Genomic DNA, 21,958 nt, shown 5'->3' on the forward strand with positions numbered 1-21,958 from the left:
TCCTTCATCATGGGATGTGGTTAGCTCTTGTTTGGGTTTTGAATGTTTTCATTTAACTGATGTGGTTTTTTTCACAGACCATGTTGGTGTGAAGGGCTGCGTGACAAAATCTTATAAAGTAATTTAAATTTTAAAAATAATTTTTGCTACAAGTATCTTACTTAAATGTTATTACATTCAGACTACCTGTTTTCCTTCAAATTCAAATTTAATTCACTAAGCTAGAATTTTTTCAAGGCTGGCATATTTCTTATTTGTATTATATTATCTATTAGAATTTACCTGCCTACATGTAGAATTTTTGTAACTTCCAACCTAGTTATATCAGTGCAAGGTGCATCTTTATTTAGCAGGAAATTTGAAAGTGTTGCTAGGGTTTAAAATGGTAGAAGAATTAACAAAGAGCTTTCTTGAACCTAGAGAGATCTGCCTATTGATGCTTCTCATTCACATGTGAAGGACAGGCACAGTCTGGGCACAGCAGGAGTTGAATTTAGGGCTTTAAAGTCAAAAATGCCCTGGTTTTGTTTGTGTTTTGTTTTTCTGATTTTTTTTTCCTTCTTTTTTTTTTTACCTTGTGAAAATTTAACACTGGAATTCTAGTTCCAGATTATTAATTAAAAATACCTGTTTCTTCCTAAAGTATTTAGAGAGCTTGGGACTTAATGCCCAGCTTATGCAAATTTTCCAAGTACTTAGAGATAGGAAGTGTGTAGCACATGGCTGTTGGGTGAAGTGAAACTGTAGTGAGCAAACCTTTCACAGCTTGAGGGCTTTCATTCCTCACTGTTGGAAACTGATCACATTTTAGTTGAGAAGACACAACCATGATACCATGGTGCTTTTGAAGCAATTAGGAAAGGTGGCTGTTAGGACTTTTCTAATACTGATTTTTTGAAGGGAGGCAGTGAAGAAAGCCCTGCTGCTTAAAATTACGTGGTGGTGCTTGTGTTCCATCTCAAGTAATGGAGAGCAGGACTTGGCTTTTCTAATTTGCTTAGCATCTCTCCGTTCATGGCACATACACAATCAAGGGAGCATCCAAGTTTATTGCTGAAAAGAGAGACAGCAAAGTGAACCAACTTGTCAGACGACAGATCTGTTTGTCTCTTTCAGGCCTGTGGAAATCCTCAGCCTTAGGCACACACTGCTGAGTGGATGTAACTCTTAGTGCTTATGTACAAGGAGTTTGTGTACCTATTATATTTTTCTAGGCTTCTAATGGATGAACAGAGAAAGCATGTTCTCCCCACACCTCTTAATTTTCTTAAGAGTCAGGAGTAAAAACATCATCCTAGTTCTAGCTACTGTTGTTTTCAGCAATAATGTTTTCTTATGATAAAACGGAAGTGTAAATTGTAGCCTGAGACTAAGATTGTAGGATTGTAAATGCAATGTGCAACTGCTCACTTCAGCAGGACTGCATCTCTATGCAATTAAATTTCTACCACAGCTGTCACCAAAGCAGCAGATTCTGAGACCTGTACAGACTAGTGATTGAAAATAGAACAGTTTTGTTTGTATCCTCCAAAGCTGGGGAAAAGGATATAGTCTGTGTACCAAAGCAAAAAGGCACAGAGAGATAACTTACACTTGAGTTGCAAGTGATTTTCCACATCTTCCTGCAATAACAATGCTTCCTACTTGTCTTCATCAACTTTCTGAGGATTTAGGCTGAATTCTGTTCTTTTCCATTGAAGATCAGCTTTAATTTCAGGGCAGGAAATAACATTGTATAGCAAATCAAAATTGCTGAATGGTCCTATGATTGCTTTAAATATATCACTGGTTCTGTGTCAGTTCCCCATCTTTTATTTTTGTTCACTTGAATAGGATTGAATTTTCTTTCAGTGGAATAATACATCAGTTAAGAATTTGTGTGATACACCCATTGATAGAAAGGTGTGAATTAACCTTGGTAAACTGAATTTTAGCATTTCAAACACTGTGGATCATTGAGGAGATCTATCATGTAAGTGCTCCAATGGAGGTGTCTTCTGCTACTAATCCTATTTCTTCTATTCCTTAAGTAACTTTTGAAGTGCACTTCATGACAGTAATGCAGTTTTGATTTTGTGCCTTTTTCTTCTTCCATTCTAGAACCTTTAGAAAACGTGCTATGCCTTTCTTGTAAGGAATTTAGCTGGAAGAGGTTTTGTACAATATTGAGGAGAGAAAGAGCAGTGGTATGTCTTCCTCTAAAATGGTAACTGGGTTCTCAACTTGGTATGTTATACCAGAAGTGGACCAGACAGTTCTAACCTCATTGTCTAAAGATAACGAGCACTATGTGTATTTGGCTGGACCACTCAAGGAATATTTACTATCTTTTTTCCATCAACCATTGTATTTTCTAGGTAAAACCAGGAGGGATGAGGAAGCAAAGTGCATAAATTTCTTAAAAGTTGTGTTTTTTATGCTACCCATAAATTTTCTGCTATGCTCAGGGATAAACTGTGCTGTCTGTTGAAACCTAAAGAGCTCATCATTGCCTTTGTTCTCTTTCTCCAAATCTCCCACTTTTAGAGCCTGAGTTCAGGTGCTTCATTCACTAGATTATTAGGCTGTAAATTGCATTTGGGATCTCAGTATGTGAGTAGTGTCTAGGATGCTGGGAATGTGCATCAAGGTGTGCCTGACAGAGGAATTTGGTACAATTGGAGGAGAGTGAAGAGTAAAAAATGCCATGAAATTTTACAAGTAAAATTGATGTCAGAAACAAGTCCCAGGAGAGTGTACATAGTTGGGGAAGCAGAGAGTTAGTTGGGAATTGGACATGGGTGATTTTTTTTTTTTTAGTTGGTTGTTTTTTACCATTTGAATATGTAGGAGAATGAGTACCTGTACAGATAGCTTATCTTGTTGGTATTGTAGCATTTGCTCCAGCACTTCTCTCTTTGCAGTACTTATTCTGGTCAGTTTACTTTTAGTTCCTTGTTTCTGCCCTTTTCTTCTTCCTTTTCACCTCCAGGATGTCAGTGGAGAGGTGCTCTCCACCACAACATTTCTTTTCTGAACAGTGTGTTTGATGGGTTTGTTTTGTTTTTCTGCTGTAACCACTGAGGAGGGATATGGAGTTCCAGAGCATATGGCCCCCACCCGTGAATAAAGGCATTTACCCCTTAACTTTGTCAGTGTACCCAGAACTTATTTATGGACAAAATAAGCCAGAACTCGTTTATGGAAAAAAAGCCCAACTGAACTGTGGCAAAGAAACTTGGAAGTGAGTTTATTTGCATCTTTCTACCTCTGCATGTTCATACTTAATTACTTCTGTATATAACACAAGTACAGTATTTAGATGTTAGAGCATCTGGAGTCCATACAGTATAAATGGATAAATACATGGATGCTGTATCCTAGCATTCTTGGGGGTTATTTTATTTATTTTCCATGAAGCTACAGGGATGTGTCACATATCCACATCACTGACACCAAGCTGCTGGCATTAGTGCATTTAGATTAGATACACATTTGGGCCACTGTGGATGGTAATGAGCTGCTGTGCACTGTAGGATATGTCTTGCATGATCTGCCAAAGAGATTTGCAGTTATTTTTAAGTGCCATTAGTGCTAACAATAAACCTAGAGATGAGAGGTGGAAATCCTTGTTCCAGGCTTTCCTTAGTACCAAGGTTTGTCTCCCAGTTCCTCACTTCAAAGAGTCGTCTAATAATCTCTTGTTCCACTTTAATGTTGCAAATTTTTATGACTCTGTTAAGAGTTGGACTGGACTGCTGAAATAATTTTATTCACAAGTAGCAGCACCACGTCCACTATTTATACTAATATATATTATTGCCATTAATGCTATTTTTAAAGAACATATGGTTTGGATATGTTAAAGTTTACAGAATTGGACGCTAACCAGTAATGTCCTTCTTTGCTACAAGGCTGTAAGAAATGCCTCACAGGTTATAAAGTAATCCAGTAAATGTAACTGTGCTGCAAAAGTAGACCTTTTGGGAACTTTTTCCTAAAAAAATCAGAGATAATTCTGTCAGGCTCTGAGAATTTATCCATCACAGTTCATTAATACTACCAAACCCTATTTTTAGCATTTCCATAGAGTTAGAAGTGAACATATCCATCTGGGCTGCAGAAAGAAGAAACTTCCTCTAAGCATGTTTTTGCTTCCAAAGCAGAAAAATCTTGTCTCAGTGGGACAAGTGGAGCCTGCCTGTGCTGTTGGCAGCATTTTAGAGGGAAATATTGCTGATGAAGCTAGAAATCCCTGTGGATAATTGTAAAATCTTCAGTGTAATGTAAAAGGGAGTCTCTCTTGCAAGACTGACTGTACAATTAAAAAAGCTTTTTAAAGAATGAAGAGGTCCTTTTCCATAGTAAATAAAAATACTATAGTAAAAGCTGCTTATCTATTTTTTCAAGTTGATGCTTTGCATTGAAACACTGCCCTGCCCCACTGCATCCAAAAAGGGAACTAGGAGCAAAAGAGATACAAAGAATAAAATGGAAGCTGGAGGAAGGATGTGAGTCACCTCACATGAAATAGATAATGAGGATGAAATGTTGCAAGGTGTTAGCTTTCAAAAAGCTGTATTTTGAACACTGACTGCTTCATCTCAAAGCTAAGTAGAGCACTCAACAACATCACAAAAATATCTGATGAATAAGAAAAAGGTGATGGGAAATGTGCATCATTCCACTCTTTTCTTATCCTCTGTGTTTGCATTTAATCCTCATGCAGAGGGTTTACTACTCTGCCAAGAAAAAGCATTGCCCTTGACTGCTTTTCAAAAACAGCAAAAAGGAATGGCTTATTCAGTGTTACATCCAGGTACACCCCATCTTCCTTCTGTGCTGCAGGGTCTTCTGGCTGCTCTGTTCCATCACTGGCCAGTTTGAAATAGGCTTTATTTATTACCTGTAAGGAAAAACATATGAGTAACTCTGGAGTCATCAGAGCACAATCGTGATGGGACAAATGAGAGTCTGAGTAAATGGTGAAGCACATTGTACTCCATAGATGCTTAAAAAAGAAGTTGGAGTGCTTGTCCATAACGTGCAAAAGCTGTATAACTGCTTTTACACTGGGCTTGGCTGTCATGCTGTTACCCTTGTGTCATGGTTTAACCCCAGCCAGCAGCTGAGTTGCTCACTCATTCCTCCCATGACTTGCCAACAACTAAAACTCTTGTGTTATCAGCATTATTCTCCTACTAAATCAAAAACATAACATTGTATGTGATACTCAGTCCCCTGCTAAGCATGTCCCCTACAAGGCTCTGACTGCTTAGTTCTAGTTAAATTTATTCAGTTTAGGAGGCTGAAACTGTGCAGGAAGCTTTTTTTTTTTTTTTAATGCCAGTGATATGTACTGTACCTTTCCAACTGTTAGACTGGCGTTGCTTATCTTACTGAAGTCTGCCCCCTTCCCCAGCAGTGTAGGCAGTTCCATATCTGCAAGAAGCTCCTGTAGATCAGAGCTGTCTTCTAGTGTTAATGCTGGCAGCTTTAATTTAATTTCTCTGCAGAGAGAGGGAGAGAGAGAGGCAAGTGAGTGATTGTTCACTGTGAGAGCATAGTGGTTGGGCAGTCCTGAGGCATGGGCATGTGAAAACAACTGCAACAAGTGCTCAGTGTGTGGGCACAAACACAGTGGGTGCCTCTGACTGTTTCCAAGTGTAAACTCACCCAGACTTCACCCAGGGTCTGCTGCTAAACCCCGGATCATCCCACTTCATGGGTGGGATGCTTGTTTCCTTGAAATGCCCCCAGATAAAAAGCTGATCCCACCGAAGTGGAGCTCCTTTGAAGTGAGCCCCTGGCTGTGCAGGGGCTTCTCTTTGTGCACAGCAGTACAGCCTCCCTGGCAGGACCTGACCCCAGGTGAGGGGCAGGCCCGTGTGGCTCACCCCATGCCATCCATCCCTTCCATGGGAGGGTGCACAGCCCCTTCCCTACCTTGGGGACAGGCGCTGGAGCCAGGCTGAGGACTGCCAGCTCAGCTGGGACTGCAGGTGCTCCAGGTCGCTGCCACCGATGGGCTGCAGCAGCACCAGCAGCGCCGTCCGGCTGATGGGAACCTCCACCATGGAAAACGTGCCACTGGCATCGGTTTGGTACTTGAATGTCCCCGTGATGGACAGCATAGGGACCAAAACCTTTGTGTCTGAATCCACCCAGAACTCCTGAGGCTCTTTGAGCGGGAAAGCTTGCTTAACATTTGCTGAAAAACAGATGAAGAAAAGATAAATTGATTCTTCTCTTCCTTCCTTCCTCCCCTCTGCCCCTTAGCTGGTCTTTTTAAGAACACACTGTGCCTCAGAGAAGGACTGCATGTATAAAATCACATTTAGCTACTGTAATCATATGTGTCCCCCTTTTAATCTGCCTTCTGGTGGCATCAAGCACAGGGGCCATGACCATCGGGACTGTGACTAAAGCTGCTGTGTTTCTGTTGGCTTTGCGGCCTTTCCTGGGGACAGTAAAGTGTCTCTGCTTGCTTGGATGCCGGCTTCCTCCCAGGCTGCCACATGATCCCCAGGGGCTCACAGGCCTGTGCAGAGGGTCAGCTTGGTTTCCTCTCTGTCCCTCAAGTGCAGTGATGGAATGTTTGGAAGCACATTCATCAAGGCCAGCCCTTGCTGCAGGAGCACTCTCGGGCAGCCAGGTGGGCTCAGGAGAGGGAAGGCAGCACAAGCTCTCCCTGACGTCTCACCCTTCACCATCTTACAAACCAAAGCAATGGGGAAGGTTGTAAGCACAGCACTGAAGTGTTGCTTGAGCTAAGGAGGTTAAAAAGGACATACTTGAATACTTACTAGACCTTAAAATAAATTTCTTTCCCAGCTCACAACTATGAAGGGCCTTGCTCTCACCTTGCACTACTTCTGTGCAGCTTTGCATTTCAACATGTTATCTTCTCACTGCCACAGATCAATGCTGTGCCCAGCTGGGCAGATAATCCTGTTCAGTACTAAAGAAACTACTGCCCACGGTGAAACTTGCACCTGATGTTCTGCATTGAATTCTAAATGGCAGGCCCTGCTTGGCAGCAAGTCTACAAATGTGAAGAAAACTGTGTGCAAGTGAACAGCACTTGAGACCACTGGAACATTTAGCTGTTGTTTTGTCTGTATTTCTGTGACTTTATCAGTGCTATGGCTGCTAATAACATCTCAGAGCTTTTGTAACATGTTTTAGAGAAAAAAAATGTACTTTTTCCTTTCTGCAGCTATAGGGACAGACATGGAGCATGACAGCACCAGCTGTCATGGGTGCCCCTTCACAACCAAATGGCAAACCAAATGCTAAAGTCATCTTCTGTGTTTATTAGAAGGTAATTGTTTATGTAATTCATTTGTTCTTGAGCCAATTTTGTCCATCCCATGTGTGGGGACTGTAACATTTAAAATGCACCTTCTGAGAGAGAAGGTAGTAGAGCTGACCCAGTGAGGCAAACCCTTGAACATGTGTTTCTAAGCTTATACAAATTACAGGTTTCCAATACAGAAGAGGAAAAAATTGTTCTACTAAAGGAAAACTGCTTTTGTCACCATGCCCAAATGTGTAGCACAATTACTTTTGTAGTATCATATTTATGCTAGATCTTACAATGAAGAGAAAGTTGATGCCCACAGCTCACTGAGAGAATGACAGCACCCATGAAAGGCAAAGAAAACCTGACGTCCAGTTTTGAGGTGGGAAGATGGAGGCACAAAAAGGTTTCCTGAGCACCACAACTCCACCTTTAGCAGTAGAGCCCCACTCAGGAGCTTGGGGCTCACTGCAAGTGTTCTGAAATACATTCCCAAGTAGGCAAGCTGTCTGAAGTGTGCAGCCTTTGATACTGCATTCAGTCAGGAGGATCTAGGAAAGCAGCTACACTCAGAAGAGAAGGCTCAGTTGTAGTGCAGGGGGATTTCTGGGACAGCAGCACAGAATGACCCTTGGCAATGAAGGGATTGCCTCATTCTAGGTTTGTGTAAGTGCCCTGCTTCCATAACTGGTGATGTTCAGTTGCTTCCTGAGCCAGATGTTGCCTACAGACTTCTGTGTTTAATAGCCACTAGAGGAGTCATGTCCATTGTATTTTTTAGCCTTTTTTGTATCTATACCTCTGCCCTGCATCCCCCAGCTCCTTTGGCTTTCTTTAAAACTACACCCTTATCAATCTTGCTGGAGGCCCCTCATGACTTTCAGCTCCTTTGCAGCAAGAAAGACTTGCTGTGCAAGTCTTTCTTATGCACCTTTCCACACTTTTCCTGGACATGGAAAATTTCTTGGAGGCCATCTGACTCCTCCTCACTCCCCGTCACCCTTGCTGGCTCATGGCAGACAGGATTCCTGGCACAGTGGTGGGGAGCAGAGGTTCAGCCTTTCATCTGAGCCCTTCCCTTTCCCCACTGGCCAGGCCTGGCCTTGTTCCTTCCCAGGAGCAGGGTTGCTGCCCTTCCCCAAGCCTGTTCCCAAGAGGAGCAGTGCTGCCTCGTACCTGCCAGGCGGACGTCCACGGCAAACAGCAGCTGGGTGGATGGGTCCATGTCTGACAGCAAGGCCTCGCTCTGGCCCTCGCTTCTGGCCTCCACAAAGGCGCTGATTTGTTTCACTGCCTCGCCTGGATTGGCAAAGTCAACAGCTCGGGCGTAGAATGCATCAGCACTGGGGAGCAAGTGCTCCATGAACAGCTGGAAGAGGGCTATGCCAGGGGCACTGAACAAGCTCAGTGTCTTGGAAAAGAGCAGCTCCTCATCCCCGCTCTTCACAAGCCTCTCGATCGTCCTCAGGCTGGAAAGGAAATTGCTTCCAACTGCTGTGGAAGTGCAGTCAGGGTTTCCAGAGGGGGGGACAAATCCCAGCAAACCCTGCAAATCAAGTGCTGTCTGGTTTGAGGCCCCCAGGTAGAATGACACCAAGGAGCTGTAGAGGCTGGTTGGGGACAGGAGCACATTTTGGCCCCTCCGTGCTTTCTGCAGTGTGCTGTAAAATCGCATGCCCAGGACGTACACCAGGTCACTCAGGTAGCTCCGTTCCTTCTCCCCCCAGGTGCTGAGGCTTGGGGCTTCCAACTTGTTGTCATTCATGCCACCTTCATATTCTGGTGTGGTTTGGGACTCAATGGAGACAGGGACAATAGTCTTTCCCTCCTGAACCAACTTTTCCAGCTTGTCACAGTCACTCTCGTTGAAAGAAAACAAACTGAAAGGGTGGACGTAGACCCGGTCACAAGACACCACAGTAAGGCAAGCCAACAAGCAGAGAAGACCTGCTACCAGATTCATGTTGGAAAATTGCCTCCAACGTGTCTGCTGAAAGAAAAAATCAGGAGAAAAGGAGAGTGGTCAGTCTGTTTCAAGTACAGTTTCTCTTAATCACAGGGAGAGGTCCTAGTGCTGTGTTGGAGTTACAAAGGTGGGGATTTTAGTATTTAGTGGTGTTTGGTCTGACTCTGCCCCAAAAAGCCTTGGATGAGACAGACACAAGTTTCAATGGCAGCAGGTGGGAAACGGTGAGCACAGATGTGACTCCATTACCCACTGCAGTACCCTAAGGATTTATCATGGGAATGGTAGTGGATGCTGGTTATGCCTGCAAACTAGAGCATGCTATTTCTGCAAAACCTTCTTTTGCAACAAATGCAACAACATTTGTTCCTGGGAGCTGGTCAGAGCCATCTCTGCAAACTGCTGCACTGAGCCTTGCTGACACACAGGCTGAGCAATGTGCCTGTTGTTATGCAGGGAGTAGGTTTGGAAACCAGCTCTCTTAAGGTCCAAACACAGAACGTATGCCTGGTCAGTAATGGATGTCTAGTCAGCAAAATACTTGGCACTAGCTGAGCACATTATGTTTTCACAGCCCAGTGCAAACATTCATTCTAGCTTCTAGGCAAACACACTCCAGGCTCCCTTATACAAATGTGCTCACATTGAAACCATTTTTCATTGCACCTTCTATGTCTGAATACAGAGTTAGAAGGGGTAGGCTGAGTTTTACTCAGCTGTGCAGGCAGTCTTCTCCTGAGGTAAAAGATCACTTGCTGCTCTTGTTTGTCCTGACAAGAAGCAGAGAATTTTATTGTATGTGGATGTCACTGGTGTTTTAGCACAAAGGACATAATGCATATTGGGAATGACAATGTCATGGACACACATACACACAGACAAATTCTACCCACTGACAAATTTTATATTTTTAGGATTCTCTCTTTTCTTATATCAAACTTTTTTGATAACTAATAGCTCTGCTGCACCTTTCTTGGATTTCTAATATATGACTGTTCATCTGTGTATTTGAAATCCACATTGAAATGTGTTGAAAATTATGCATCTGTAACACATATCATCAGCCAAAATGCTGTTATTCAGAGCTGTGTTTTTATTCTAGTAGTAATTCCTTGTTTATTGTAGCTTTGTTCACCCTCTTTCATCCATTTCAAGTTCTGCAGAGCTCATTGGATGGGCAAAATGCTATCAGCCTTGCCAGTACCCAAGCCCTACTCTCTGCTTTCTTCCTCCAAGGCTTTTTGAGTCACAGCAGTCTGTCAGATATTGTAATTCTGGTAGCCTGAGCCTTTTGAGAGGACACAGAGCAATGTCTGTCTCACCAACACTTTACACAGGGTGAAAGTGCTTGTGTTTAAATCCAGCTATTCAAGACCTGGCCCCTTCCCAGCCTAATTTACAATGTATAACCATATTCTTTCCCCTGAGGGGTCCCCCAGTATTTCATGCCTAATGATATCCCAGTTTGCAGTACCACCACTCTACAAAAATTGAGATGTGCTTGGTACCTAGACATACCTTGCCAAGTATGTCTGCCTGCTAACACGGATATCTGCATTCCCAGGCTGTAGGCTCCTATCTAACAGCTGGGTTTGCAAATGAAGTTTATGTTCTTGTGATGGTCACTCAGGTTGTCCAAGTGTCTTCCTACTGAATGCCTGTGAGTCAAGCCTGAAATTATTTAGTCCCCAGAGGCATGCAGAGGAGGATCTGTTGTAGATTTCTGTCCCTGCACTTTCACTCAAGGATTGTTCTTCTCCATTAACTCCCACCTCATCCTCTAAATTACTGTATGGGCAGCACAGCCGTGCTGCTGTCCCCTCTGCTCCCGGCCCCTCTTCACCTCCCCAGCCCCACTGGTAGCATGTGACATGCATGACAGAGCATATTCATTGCTTGTCACTGACTAAAAAATTATCTTGGAAGGTGCCTTCCCAACTTCACTTGCACAGTTAGCCCAGCTACTGTGCTAGTGGATTTCTAGACTCCTCAATGCATTTCTTCACATTGGCATCCTCAGGAAAACGATCCAAAAAGCCATAAATTAGAAGGAATTCCCTTCCCACATTGTTTTCTCCATCATACAATTCTTTTGAGGCATTACTTCAGGGAGTAGGGAGGGTGACCCTGTGCCACCTAGGCAGGCTGTGCCATTAGGCACTGTTGGCACCCAGTGGTCACTTCTCTCTGGCATGCCAGAGTTCCCAGCTCTGTTCAGCTTTTGTTTTATGAGCAGAAGCAAGAGGAGCAGCTCTCACTGCCAGGCACTTACCCTAAACCCCATCTGTGGAAAGCCAGCGTGGTTTGCTTGGCTAAAGAAGAGAGCCCCAAGCTCTTTGGGAAAGCATCAACACCTGAGCTGGAAAAGCAGCATTCAAAGCAAATGCAGTAAGAGCGCGTACTCGCCTCTGTCCTGGGGGTGTCGCCCCTTTGTTGCCCCTCGGATGCTGCTGTCCCTCAGGCGAGCTCCTCACACACCTCTCCCCCCCGAGGCGATGGGACTGCGGTGGAATTCTGCCCTTTCTAAGCGGCTGCTGCGGGGCATTGCGCAAAGCTGCTTTACATCACAGCCTGGGGCTGACAGAAGTTACCTCGGGCCAATGAGACCTGAGCCCGGCTCAACACCGGCTGCATAGAAAGTTCCAGGGATGGATGGATACACAACCTTTAGCCAGACCCAGCACACCTGTGTAGCCTGCAGTTACACATTTACCAAGGCAGACATAGGCCTTTTTACTACACAGAATAACTGATTATAGGAAAGACCTCATTTTTGCCAGACTGAAAGGAATGCAGATTTCTTTGTACTTATATTTGTTGTACAGTTGGATTTTTGGATTTGTTGCACGGTGATCAGATTTTTGACTTCACAGATAAATTGCCTTTAATCTCTACCTTGCAGCCTGGGGACCCACCAGTGTGTGAGACATGTATGCTACTGCAGAATAAAGTGATTAAGCTCTCAGTTTTTATCCCTTCTTTCCCTCTTGAACTGTTCAGATTGTCTAGGCTTTGTTCTTTCTCCTCTTGAACAAGAAGTGTTGAAATGGAGAAGATGAAAAACAGATAGGGGAGATGGCCAGAGCTGGATCACAAAGACTTCATCCGTCCCAGTGTCAGCCTCTCAAGTCTTGTTTGGGAAAAGGGGTTGGGATTTGCAGATCTTTGTGCTGCTTTTCAAACAATCTTTCAATTTTGATGTGCCCCTTCTTCCTATTTAAGTACATAAACAGTGAATCAAGGTAGGGATAAATGCAGTTGGTTAGACTGGGTCATGTTCAGTGCCCTTTATTCTTAGTAATTAAAATCTCATGGCTCTAACAGGACTAGGGCTGATTTATCATCTGTGCTTTGATTTTAGAGGGCCAGTCAGGCATGATTTGTACTGCAGTGCCCAGCTACATGTTGGGTTCAAGGAGAGAGCTGAGAGAGGGGGATGTTGTGCCTGGGCAGCTGGAGCTGGTGGAGATGAAGGTGGAGACAGGGACAGCTGAGTCCTGCCAGCCCAAGGGCTGTATGCCAGGTGCCTAATGCCAAAGAGATGAGAAATTTCTGTCTCTGCAGTCCTGCTTTTCATTTAAACAATCTGATTACCTTCACTATAATGAAGTCCAAAAGTGGTTCTGAGCCCAGGCTTGTATAACATGCACTGAAGGCTTAAACAAACAGCTTGAAACATTCAAGGTGTTTTGTCCTCTTGCTGCCTGAACATCTCAGGTGAGGAAGCATCTGCCCACAGCACAATCCCTGAGCATTTGTACCATCTCCAGACAGCTTTAAAATGCTTCTAGCTGAGTAAAGAATACAGGCAAAGGGAGAAGGATGAAAAATGAAAAATTCATATTGCTCAGCTAAATGCTAAGAGATCAAGTTAGGCTTCAGGTTCCCCTTCTTTCCCCTCTACCCTGGAGACTCCTTCCCACAGGCAGACCAGGGGAGCCAGTTGGTCTCTTAGAGGCCAATGGAGCTGCAGGTGGGACGTGAGCACAGCCCAAATCTGTATCTCCTGCACCACCACCCATGTGGGTCCCCCTGAGGCACTAAGCAGGCACCAGCAAAACACACAAATGGCCAGACCATGCTGAGCCTAGGAGCTAGAGCTGGTCTGCTGCATCCCTCTAGATAAGGCTTGAGCACAGGTAAAAAGAAAACCCATCCCAGTACTCTCTGTATCGAGGACACACAAATGAAAGATGTTTCATGGAAGGGCACCTTGTATTCCATAAAACACTGAAATGTATCCTTACTAAAAATAATTACTGGCTTTGGCTAATAAGCTACAAGTGATGTTAATAACTTACATTATGTACAGCTGTCAGACTTACATGTTTGCTGTGGACAATAAACACTGAAAATGGAAATCACAAACCCCCTCACCCACTGTACTTTTTTTCTCAGATCATTATGCCTTTCTTTGTTCTGTAGCATGTTGTTGTTTGGCTATCTCCTGCTTCCAGTTCCCCTGAGGGTCATGACCAAGCCATGCTGCAGCTGTTGGTCTCCTTGTGCTGTAAGTACCAGCCCTAAACAGGCCACCCTGGCTGCAGGGGATGCTGCCCTGAAGAAGAGAAGGAGCAGGAGTCACCTGAACAACAAATCTAGCATGTGAGTCTGGGGGCTCTGCCACATAAAGGAAGTTCAGTTTAGTTGAATATTCTCGGGGTTTTCAGCCAAGTTGATCCTTGGGTGTCTTTTGGTGTTTGTGCACTTAGTTCTATTGTTTTCTGTCGATAAAAAAATGGTCAGTGTCTCTGAGGAACACAGAAGTCTATCTTTTGCCCCCCACCCTTGCCCCTATATCAATAAAGTAATCCCATTAAAATACCTAGCTTTCTCCAGAAAAAGAAGTTTCACCAGGAAATGTTCAATGTGCTGTTTTCACCACAGTCCTCCTCTTGCTTTGGGCTTTACTGGGAATTGGGCTGGCCCCAGTAATGAGGAAGAAACTTTGATTTTACCTCATGTTCATGCACTACTGCAAAGCTCAGATACAGCTCCCCCCCTCATTTACCAGTCACTTGTGCTTGCTGACTCAATTAATATTCCCCTATTAAGATGCATCACACATCAGCACACTTCTTAGATCTTTGTCTTTTATCTTTTAACACATTCTTCTAAAGGAGAAAGTTCAGATTACAAAGAACATATCCTGCCACACCTGCAACATGTTTTATCCTAGTAGCACTTAACTACAGTTAGTCTTTAATTTTACATCCGAGACATTTTTAAGCAGGAGTGCATGAGCATTGTTCCAATTACTATATGTGGACTCTGTTGTCAGGCTTTTTTTGTTGGGTTGCCATGGTTTTAGGAATGGGAGTGTTCTTAAAGATAGAACTTCGACTTTTAAAAGCAGAGTCTTTATCCTGCCCTTCAGTTCTGGCATCCAAGGATTTTGCCCCTTAAAGAGAGTTGTGCCAGAGAACTTGCACTGGGCCAAACTTGTGCAAAAAGCTTTCTGGCAGCAAGGAACCCAAGAAGGTGAAAGCAAGGCTGTTCTACAAGCATCCCCTATCCAAAATAAGCCTGTGGCCCACACACATTTTCTAATGAACCTCTCCCTGCAGCAGCCACAGTAAAGGCACAAAGAAACACAGAGCTTTCAAACCTGTTGTTCAGCGGTGAGGTGTGCGCTCTCCTTTTGCCCCGCTCTCGGATTTTGGAGGGGCACTCAGCTCCCCCTCTTATACCCACTCTTGCATAAGCCGGGCCCGCCCCCTCCCCCCCACCACTGCCCTCATTTCTCTTCAAAACCTGCCTCTGTTTTTCCTGCTTGTTATTCATGGTAGCTGCTGAGAGGGAGCAAAGAGAGGTGGAAAAACACTGGTGCTGCACTTATGGCTTTCCTTGCAGCCATCCTAGGGATCAGATCTCCTGGTCAGCCTCGCTGCTGTGAAGTGCTAATGTGGAAGCACTCCCCTGCCCCACAAAAAATTCTTGGTGATGGTGCTCCAGCACTTCTTCATGCAAATACTGCAAAAAGGCTTCAGAAATTTAAACCCTGGCAGAGGAACACTAACCCTATAGACAGCAGCATGTAATCCAGCCTTGAATGGGAAAATGTTTTTGTCCAAGCTAAAGTTTTGACTGATCGACCAGGCAGCTATTCTTTTGCAGAAGAACATTGCGTTTCCACTTTGTCAAAAAGTGTTTTCATTGATCTGAATTGTTCTGGGAAAAGCTGTATAAAATTCAGCACTTTGTGTGGAGACAATAGTAAATATTTTATTCTGTTTCGTTCCGTTTGTTTTCCAGCTTTCCTGAATTTCGCTCCGAGACCTGAACTCAAAAGGGCCAGATGTACTCCTGTGATGATGCTCTTGTCTCCTGTGGGGCAGCAGACCTGGAGGAGGGATAATAAATTACTCTGCTCACAAGCTCAGACCACAGACCTTCACATGACGTCTTCCTAACCTGAGTTGGCACATCTGACATACACAGATTATGAACTAATATATGTATGGCTAATTTAGGCATAATAGCATGTACATGGCATATATAATTCATTACTAAATTTGAGGGTTTCTCTTATTAAGCCTAAAAGCCTTGAGTGAGAAACAGGCCACAGTTTGTTTATGCAGCCTGCGAGTTGACATTGGTAATAGTGAACATCTACATCCCATCAACATTCACAACGTTCCCTCTCTCTGTTTTGGTAAGGAAACACAGCCTGGAGTCTTAACAAGGCTCCAAATGGAGAGGGTAAACAGGCACTGGGAAAAGGACTGGGAGGAAAGGCAAAAGAGAATGCCTGTGTGGGAGGATCTGACAAAAGGAAGACTGGGGACTATTGCTTCATCAGCTGCTGCAGTGCTCACCCCAGGTGTGGCAGTCAGTTGAGGGGATGTAATGGAAGAATGATTGATTGTGAGACAGCCAGGAAAAAAGCTTTGTGGAGCAGAAGAGTGCCTACAGAGACCAAGACATTTCAATTAGGTAGAGAATCCACTGGTATGGGAAGTATAAACATAAAATGCTAAAGGTGAACAGAAAGTCTTGAACCACTCTTTTGTAATATTGCCAGAATCAGTGCATTCCCAGTAAAATTATCAGTCTGCAAATATAAAGGAGGAACCCTTTTGCATGCTGGAACTGTGGGAGACACTGCCACAGGATGCTGCAGAGACCAAAGGTCTTGGAACAAAAAGCAATTAAATGAAATAACAGAGGGTGTGGCCATTGGCCTCTGCAGAACATAATGGTCCAGGTGAGATTGCTAACTCGGGAAACCCCCAGACAGATAGCTGTCATGAATTTTGCTTGATCTAGCATCTCTCATGCTTCTCTCCAAGGGACTGTCTTCAACTTGCTGTGGAAATAGAGATGTCTGAGCTGAGGCCAGCTTGTGCTGGCTCATTTTGCAGCACAGACTGAGAATACTCTTTCAGTAGTGCTACACTAAAGGAACAACTCACTCATCAAACCCAGCCCTCAGCCTCACCATTGTTCCTGTGCACAGAGCATTTAGGAACATGCTGATAACTCTTCAAAATCAACATAAACCATGGAAAATATGAATGATTTTCAAAAACTGTGGGTAGGCTCTTCATATTATTTAGCTGTGTTTCAGTTTTTTTCTCTTTTAATCAGGGTACATGCACAAACTGTGGCAGAGTTACTGCATTGGGGTCTAAAATGTGTCTCTGTCTCCTGCCAGACCTATGGCCTCTGTTCTAACTTCAGCTGCAGACAGAGTATTTGGTGACTTTTTCCAGAGTGAATAAGTAGGAAAGGAGTACCACTCTGGCAAGTTTCTATACTTTAGTAAGCCAATTTTCCTCCCATTCTGTGAGAATTGTGGCAAGCTGCCATGGGCCTGATTTTATTTGTTTATTTTTGCCGTCTCTAGTGGGGAAAGGCAGTGCAAAGTAGTATTTTTTTAGCTGTTTTAATAAAATAGGAATAGGTTTGCATGTGATTTTTCCTGTGTTTTCTCTGTATGCCTGACCTCTGCCCATGCTGGCTGGAACCACTTTTCTGTGAAAGCTTCTGATGAGCATGAGAGATGTACTCAGCTTGCCCAATTTTTTGTGTAAAGAGGATTGCAAAAATGCTTTTCAATAATAACATTCAAAGTACAGATGATGAAAGAGAGGGATTATCCTGCTTCTGCCATGGGTTCTCACAGCAAGGAGCAATGGAAAACTTGGTAATTTGGCTCCCATAAACCCCAAGGATCACGTGTGTCGTTCCTGTGCTGGGGTGGAGGAAAACAGTGTGTCTGCCTGGATGATGCCAAAATGCACATGATGAGTGGGCAGCCTGAGAGCTGACTGAGGTGGAAGGGCCGGTGTGGCACAGTGCTCCCTCTCCATGGGAGAGGTCCCCTGGCTGAGCCAGCTGCCTGGCATGCCCTCACTGCCACAGATCCTCCCTGTTGGAGGAGAGAGCATCACCATCTTGCCATCTCTTCCAGCTTCTCAGGGAAACTTGTATTAACACTAGTACAATCAGCCTAAAATTTCATTTGGTTTGCCACAGTTTGTGTTTGCATGCCCTGAGAGTAAAGATGGCTTCAAATTTTTGTAACCCTATTTTTCTTATCTGTCCCAGTGGAAGATGCAGTTTTTAAGAGCATTTTAATTATGGTCTGTGCACAGCCTGCACATGCACACAGAGGCATGACTGTGGGCCCACTCTGTGTGTGGGCAGAGGAAACCTCCTTCCCTGAGGATCTTAAAATACTTTTCAGTCTAACAGTTACATCAGCAACATATAATTGATTTGGGTCCCTTCCTCTGGCACAGGCTGTGCCTGTGAGGAGCAAGAGAAAATCCCAGACCGAAGCAGCCTGTCCTGAGAGTTGAAAGTGGACACAAAAAGGTGACATGAATCACCTTCAGTCATGCAACAGGTTGGTACCATCTTAAGAACAAACAGCCAGGTTTCTCTACTCCCAGCCCAGTGTGTTTACCTTTTTGATCTCGCTCTATCTTCATACAGTCCTGTGGATAAGGCAGAGCAGCAGGGATGCCTGCCTGAAAGAGCTGGTGCCAGCTTTGTTATCAGAACTCTGGCAGATGCCTTTGTGTCAGGGAGGGATTTTGCATTGTGCCAATATTTGCCAGCTGGGTCAGCCACTGAGGTCTTCAAGCTATTACCCAAGTTGAGCAAGGGAAGCAGCCAGGTGACCACTGTCTGGGAAATGCCACAAAAATCACTCCAAAAGCCTCCAGCACCAAACATCTGGCTGCCCTCAGTACTGCAAGTATGCTGCAATACACTCAGTAGTGATTTACTCCCTGGGGATCTCCTAAGTGATACCTCTGGTGGCTGATCTTTTCTGTCACTACTGAGGTTTTGAAAGTGTGGTTGTAATTTTTGTACCCCAGCCAAATTGTCCACAGGGCACTATGAACAATAGTTGTTGTCTCCTAGCCTGGAAACTCAAAAGTATAGCCACCAAAAGACCTTTAGAAGATGGGATATCTGTGCTGCCTGCACAAACTTAGGTTCCCCTTTATCTTTTCCCAAGCCTCTCTCAAAATACCTCCACCCCTCCTGCTGCTTCTCTGCCTGGATAGGCAAATAGTTGCAACCAGCAGGACTATGCAATTTTGGACACTGTGTGGTGTTCCTCTGAGCAGGCTGTCTGCGGTGGTCTCCTGCCTCACTCGAGGGGTGTTTCTACTGATATGCAGTTTGTGCAGTTCATTAGTGAGAAACAGACTGCAGGCATTATGGGACTCTTCCATCTTATGGACCTGCAGCAGCTTCCACTCAGCCAGCTACAGGGGCAAAAGTGCAGCTCTCTTGGGACAGCAGCCGCAATTTTCAGTGCTCCAAACACAATCTACAGACCCTTTTGCGAGATGAGGGCAGGGCTGTCAGGTTGGCATTAATTTGAGGGGTGCACAACTAACGAGTGTTCAGCTACACTGGACTTCCCTTCCCTTCCCTTCCCTTCCCTTCCCTTCCCTTCCCTTCCCTTCCCTTCCCTTCCCTTCCCTTCCCTTCCCTTCCCTTCCCTTCCCTTCCCTTCCCTTCCCTTCCCTTCCCTTCCCTTCCCTTCCCTTCCCTTCCCTTCCCTTCCCTTCCCTTCCCTTCCCTTCCCTTCCCTTCCCTTCCCTTCCCTTCCCTTCCCTTCCCTTCCCTTCCCTTCCCTTCCCTTCCCTTCCCGTCTCCTTAGCCGAAGCTGCCGCCGTGCGGAGGCTCTGCCACATCGCTGCTCCCGGCGCGGCCGGGGCGGTCCCGGCCAGGAACATTTGGAAATGCTATTACCGTACTGCCCTTTGGTAAACCAGTAATATTCTGGAAGCAAGAGGAGGGGAAAGTTAAATTTGTATTCAGTAATTTTTTTTTTTTTTTTTTTTTTTTTTTTTTTTTTTTTTTTTTTTTTTTTTTTTTTTTTGCTACAGGAAATAATGAAAGAGCTCATAACTTAAAGTTTCTGGGGTTCAATAGACCGGCAAAATTCAATCTCCAGGCAGATCAGAACTTCCTGCTCTTTTGTTTTTGCTGGATGTTTCTTAAGCAAAGGCTTTCATGCTGCAGTTTTGGGTTCATTTTTATTTTTACTTTTCTTTCTTTTTCTACTTTTTCTATTTCAACTGTAAAAACGTGAAATAACAATTTAGCTTACTGCTTGAGGGATAAATCAGAGGAACAGTATTACTGAGCCCAGAATATTCATGATGAAAAAAGGATTAACATTGCCTTCTGGCAACATACCCTGATGAAAGCCTTTGAAAACCATAACTCCTGTCATTATAAAATTAAAAAAAAAAAAAAGTGAGTGCTCTTGCAGTTATTCTGTTAGTCCCAGGAAAAGCTGAGCTCCCTTAGGGACTGCCTCTGACTCAGGGAGCTGAAGACATACTGCAACTTGGCTCCTCTCCCATACTGCCACTTGGTGTTTCACAGTCTTAAGAAAAAGAATAAAAATAATCTTAAAAGCCCTCTTTTGTTTGTAAAGCTGCCGCTCCCCCAAAGTGATGAATTAATGCAGCATTGTGTGCTTAGCTCTGACAAAAGCCTGGAACAACAGCTCAGAAAGCTGTGCTGTTTGGCTGGGTAAAGCACTTAGATGGCTGTCTAATGATGATCTTTCAGCTGCCAGCACAGATAATGTTGTCCTTACTTACCCAAGCATACAAAAAGATGTTTCACATTTCTGGGTGTGTAAAAGGGGTGGCAGCCCATCAGAGAGGCCGAGCAAAAAGGGAACAGGCAGAGCAGAGCTGCCTCCTGGCACTGCAGTGCTGTCAGCGTCAGGGCAAGCTGGGCAAGGTGGGCTGTGGTGGGGGACAGCTCAGCACCCCCTGCCCTCAGCCCTGCTGCATGGCTGGGCCACACCAGCATCTCACAGCCAGCCAGCCACAGCAGTGGGCAGCGGCAGCAAGGCTCAGGTGGTGTGAGCACACATGAATACTAAGACCACATCTGAGACTGATGCCTCTTTAGGAGAACCTACTGCTTTTGCACAGCACAGTGAAAGCAACCAGACTTCTTACATTCACTGTTATTTTAGGATCCTCCCTTGAATGAGATTTTGATATCCTGCAATTCCTCAAAGGTATTTTTTTTTCCTCTTAATCTGCAAGATTTTTGAAGGGCACTTCTTAAAAACCCTCCCTTTGATTTTCTGTACCCTTTTTCTCATTGCTCTCTAGCCTTTTTCACTAGGTTGTCCACAACATTTTGAAGGGTTGTCCAGTCCTCAGATTGTCTTTCAGAACCCCTAAAGCTGTCCTTTCTCATCTTCCTTCCCTCTGCTTCACTTTTCCTGGTAATGAAGGAGAGGAGGATACTCCAGCCCCTCTGTAGCAAGCTTTGTCTTCTCCAGAGAAAGTATTACTTTACTTCCAGAAGACAACACAAATTTCCTTAAAAAAACAGCCCCAAGCTGGGCTTAATTTTATCTGGTCTCTGCTGTTGTTGGAGCAATAGAAGATGTCCCCAGCTAGCAAAGATGTGTGCAGGAGCATATGTGAAGCCTGCCAGGCTACTGGGCAAAAGTCCATGCACTGCACTGAGCCAAAGTAATGGAAAGTATCAGAAACAGCGTGGTTTCATGTGACTGTGACTGTGGCATTTGGATTCAAATCAAGGCCAGGATCAGATGGTGCCAAGCAGTATGAAATGAGACTAATCTCAGAGACAGAACAAAGATGTTTTATGTAACTTCATACAGATCTGGAGGAGGAAGCACAGATAGCTGCTGAGTTTCACAGGTGGTACCTCAGTCCATAAAACATCTCCCCTTAAATCTTTGCAAATATAAGGAGAACAATAAAGAGACCTAGACAAAACCAGTCGTATCTCTCAAACACTGTCCTGGTTTAGGGAGACCTAAAGAGTCTGGAGAAAGAGTACAAAAATGAAATATTCTAGCCTAAACCAGTCCCTTAGAGAAGGTCAGATGGCATTAAAGGGGCTTAGCCAGCAGGTAACAAGCACTGGAGGACATGGAGGCAGTCAGACCAAAGGCTATGGATAAACCCTCCAATGTTAAACTGTTGACAGGGCAGGAAGTGTAATGACAACAGGGTTATGAAAGACTTTAGGTTGCTGTCATTTGAATAACTGACTTTATATCCTGAATGACCAGTCTACCTGATGTTAATGGGGAAGGAATTACATAAGTGTGACTCAGAAAAAGCACATGCCAAATGCTGAACAGCAGAGGATGAAAGCCAGAGCTATAGCATGATACTAAGCAAGGAGGCCAAGAAAGGGAAACCATAGTTTCCTACATCAAGCCTTTGTGT

The 21,958-nt window shown here is 44.3% G+C and overlaps 1 protein-coding gene across 4 annotated transcripts; it reads right to left on the minus strand.

The window, feature by feature from the left end:
- Positions 1 to 3,203: 3,203 nt before the first annotated feature.
- On the minus strand, positions 3,204 to 14,960 carry AGT (angiotensinogen). 4 transcript variants are annotated; one of them, XM_054630430.2, is made up of 5 exons: positions 14,857 to 14,960; positions 8,459 to 9,272; positions 5,926 to 6,190; positions 5,345 to 5,489; positions 3,204 to 4,885 (listed from the first exon to the last, which is right to left on the minus strand). In XM_054630430.2, the coding sequence occupies exons 2-5, from the start codon at positions 9,243 to 9,245 to the stop codon at positions 4,694 to 4,696; spliced, it is 1,389 nt and encodes a 462-aa protein (XP_054486405.2). In that variant the 5' UTR covers positions 9,246 to 9,272; positions 14,857 to 14,960; the 3' UTR covers positions 3,204 to 4,693. The 4 variants fall into 4 exon arrangements, with proteins under 4 accessions (XP_054486405.2, XP_054486406.2, XP_077031723.1 ...); XM_054630431.2 differs by having other exon boundaries at positions 8,459 to 9,269; positions 14,857 to 14,959; XM_077175608.1 differs by lacking the exon at positions 14,857 to 14,960 and adding an exon at positions 11,521 to 11,547 and having other exon boundaries at positions 8,459 to 9,269.
- Positions 14,961 to 21,958: the final 6,998 nt, after the last annotated feature.

Source organism: Agelaius phoeniceus, chromosome 3 (genome assembly GCF_051311805.1).
Source record: "Agelaius phoeniceus isolate bAgePho1 chromosome 3, bAgePho1.hap1, whole genome shotgun sequence".
Lineage (NCBI taxonomy): Eukaryota > Metazoa > Chordata > Aves > Passeriformes > Icteridae > Agelaius > Agelaius phoeniceus.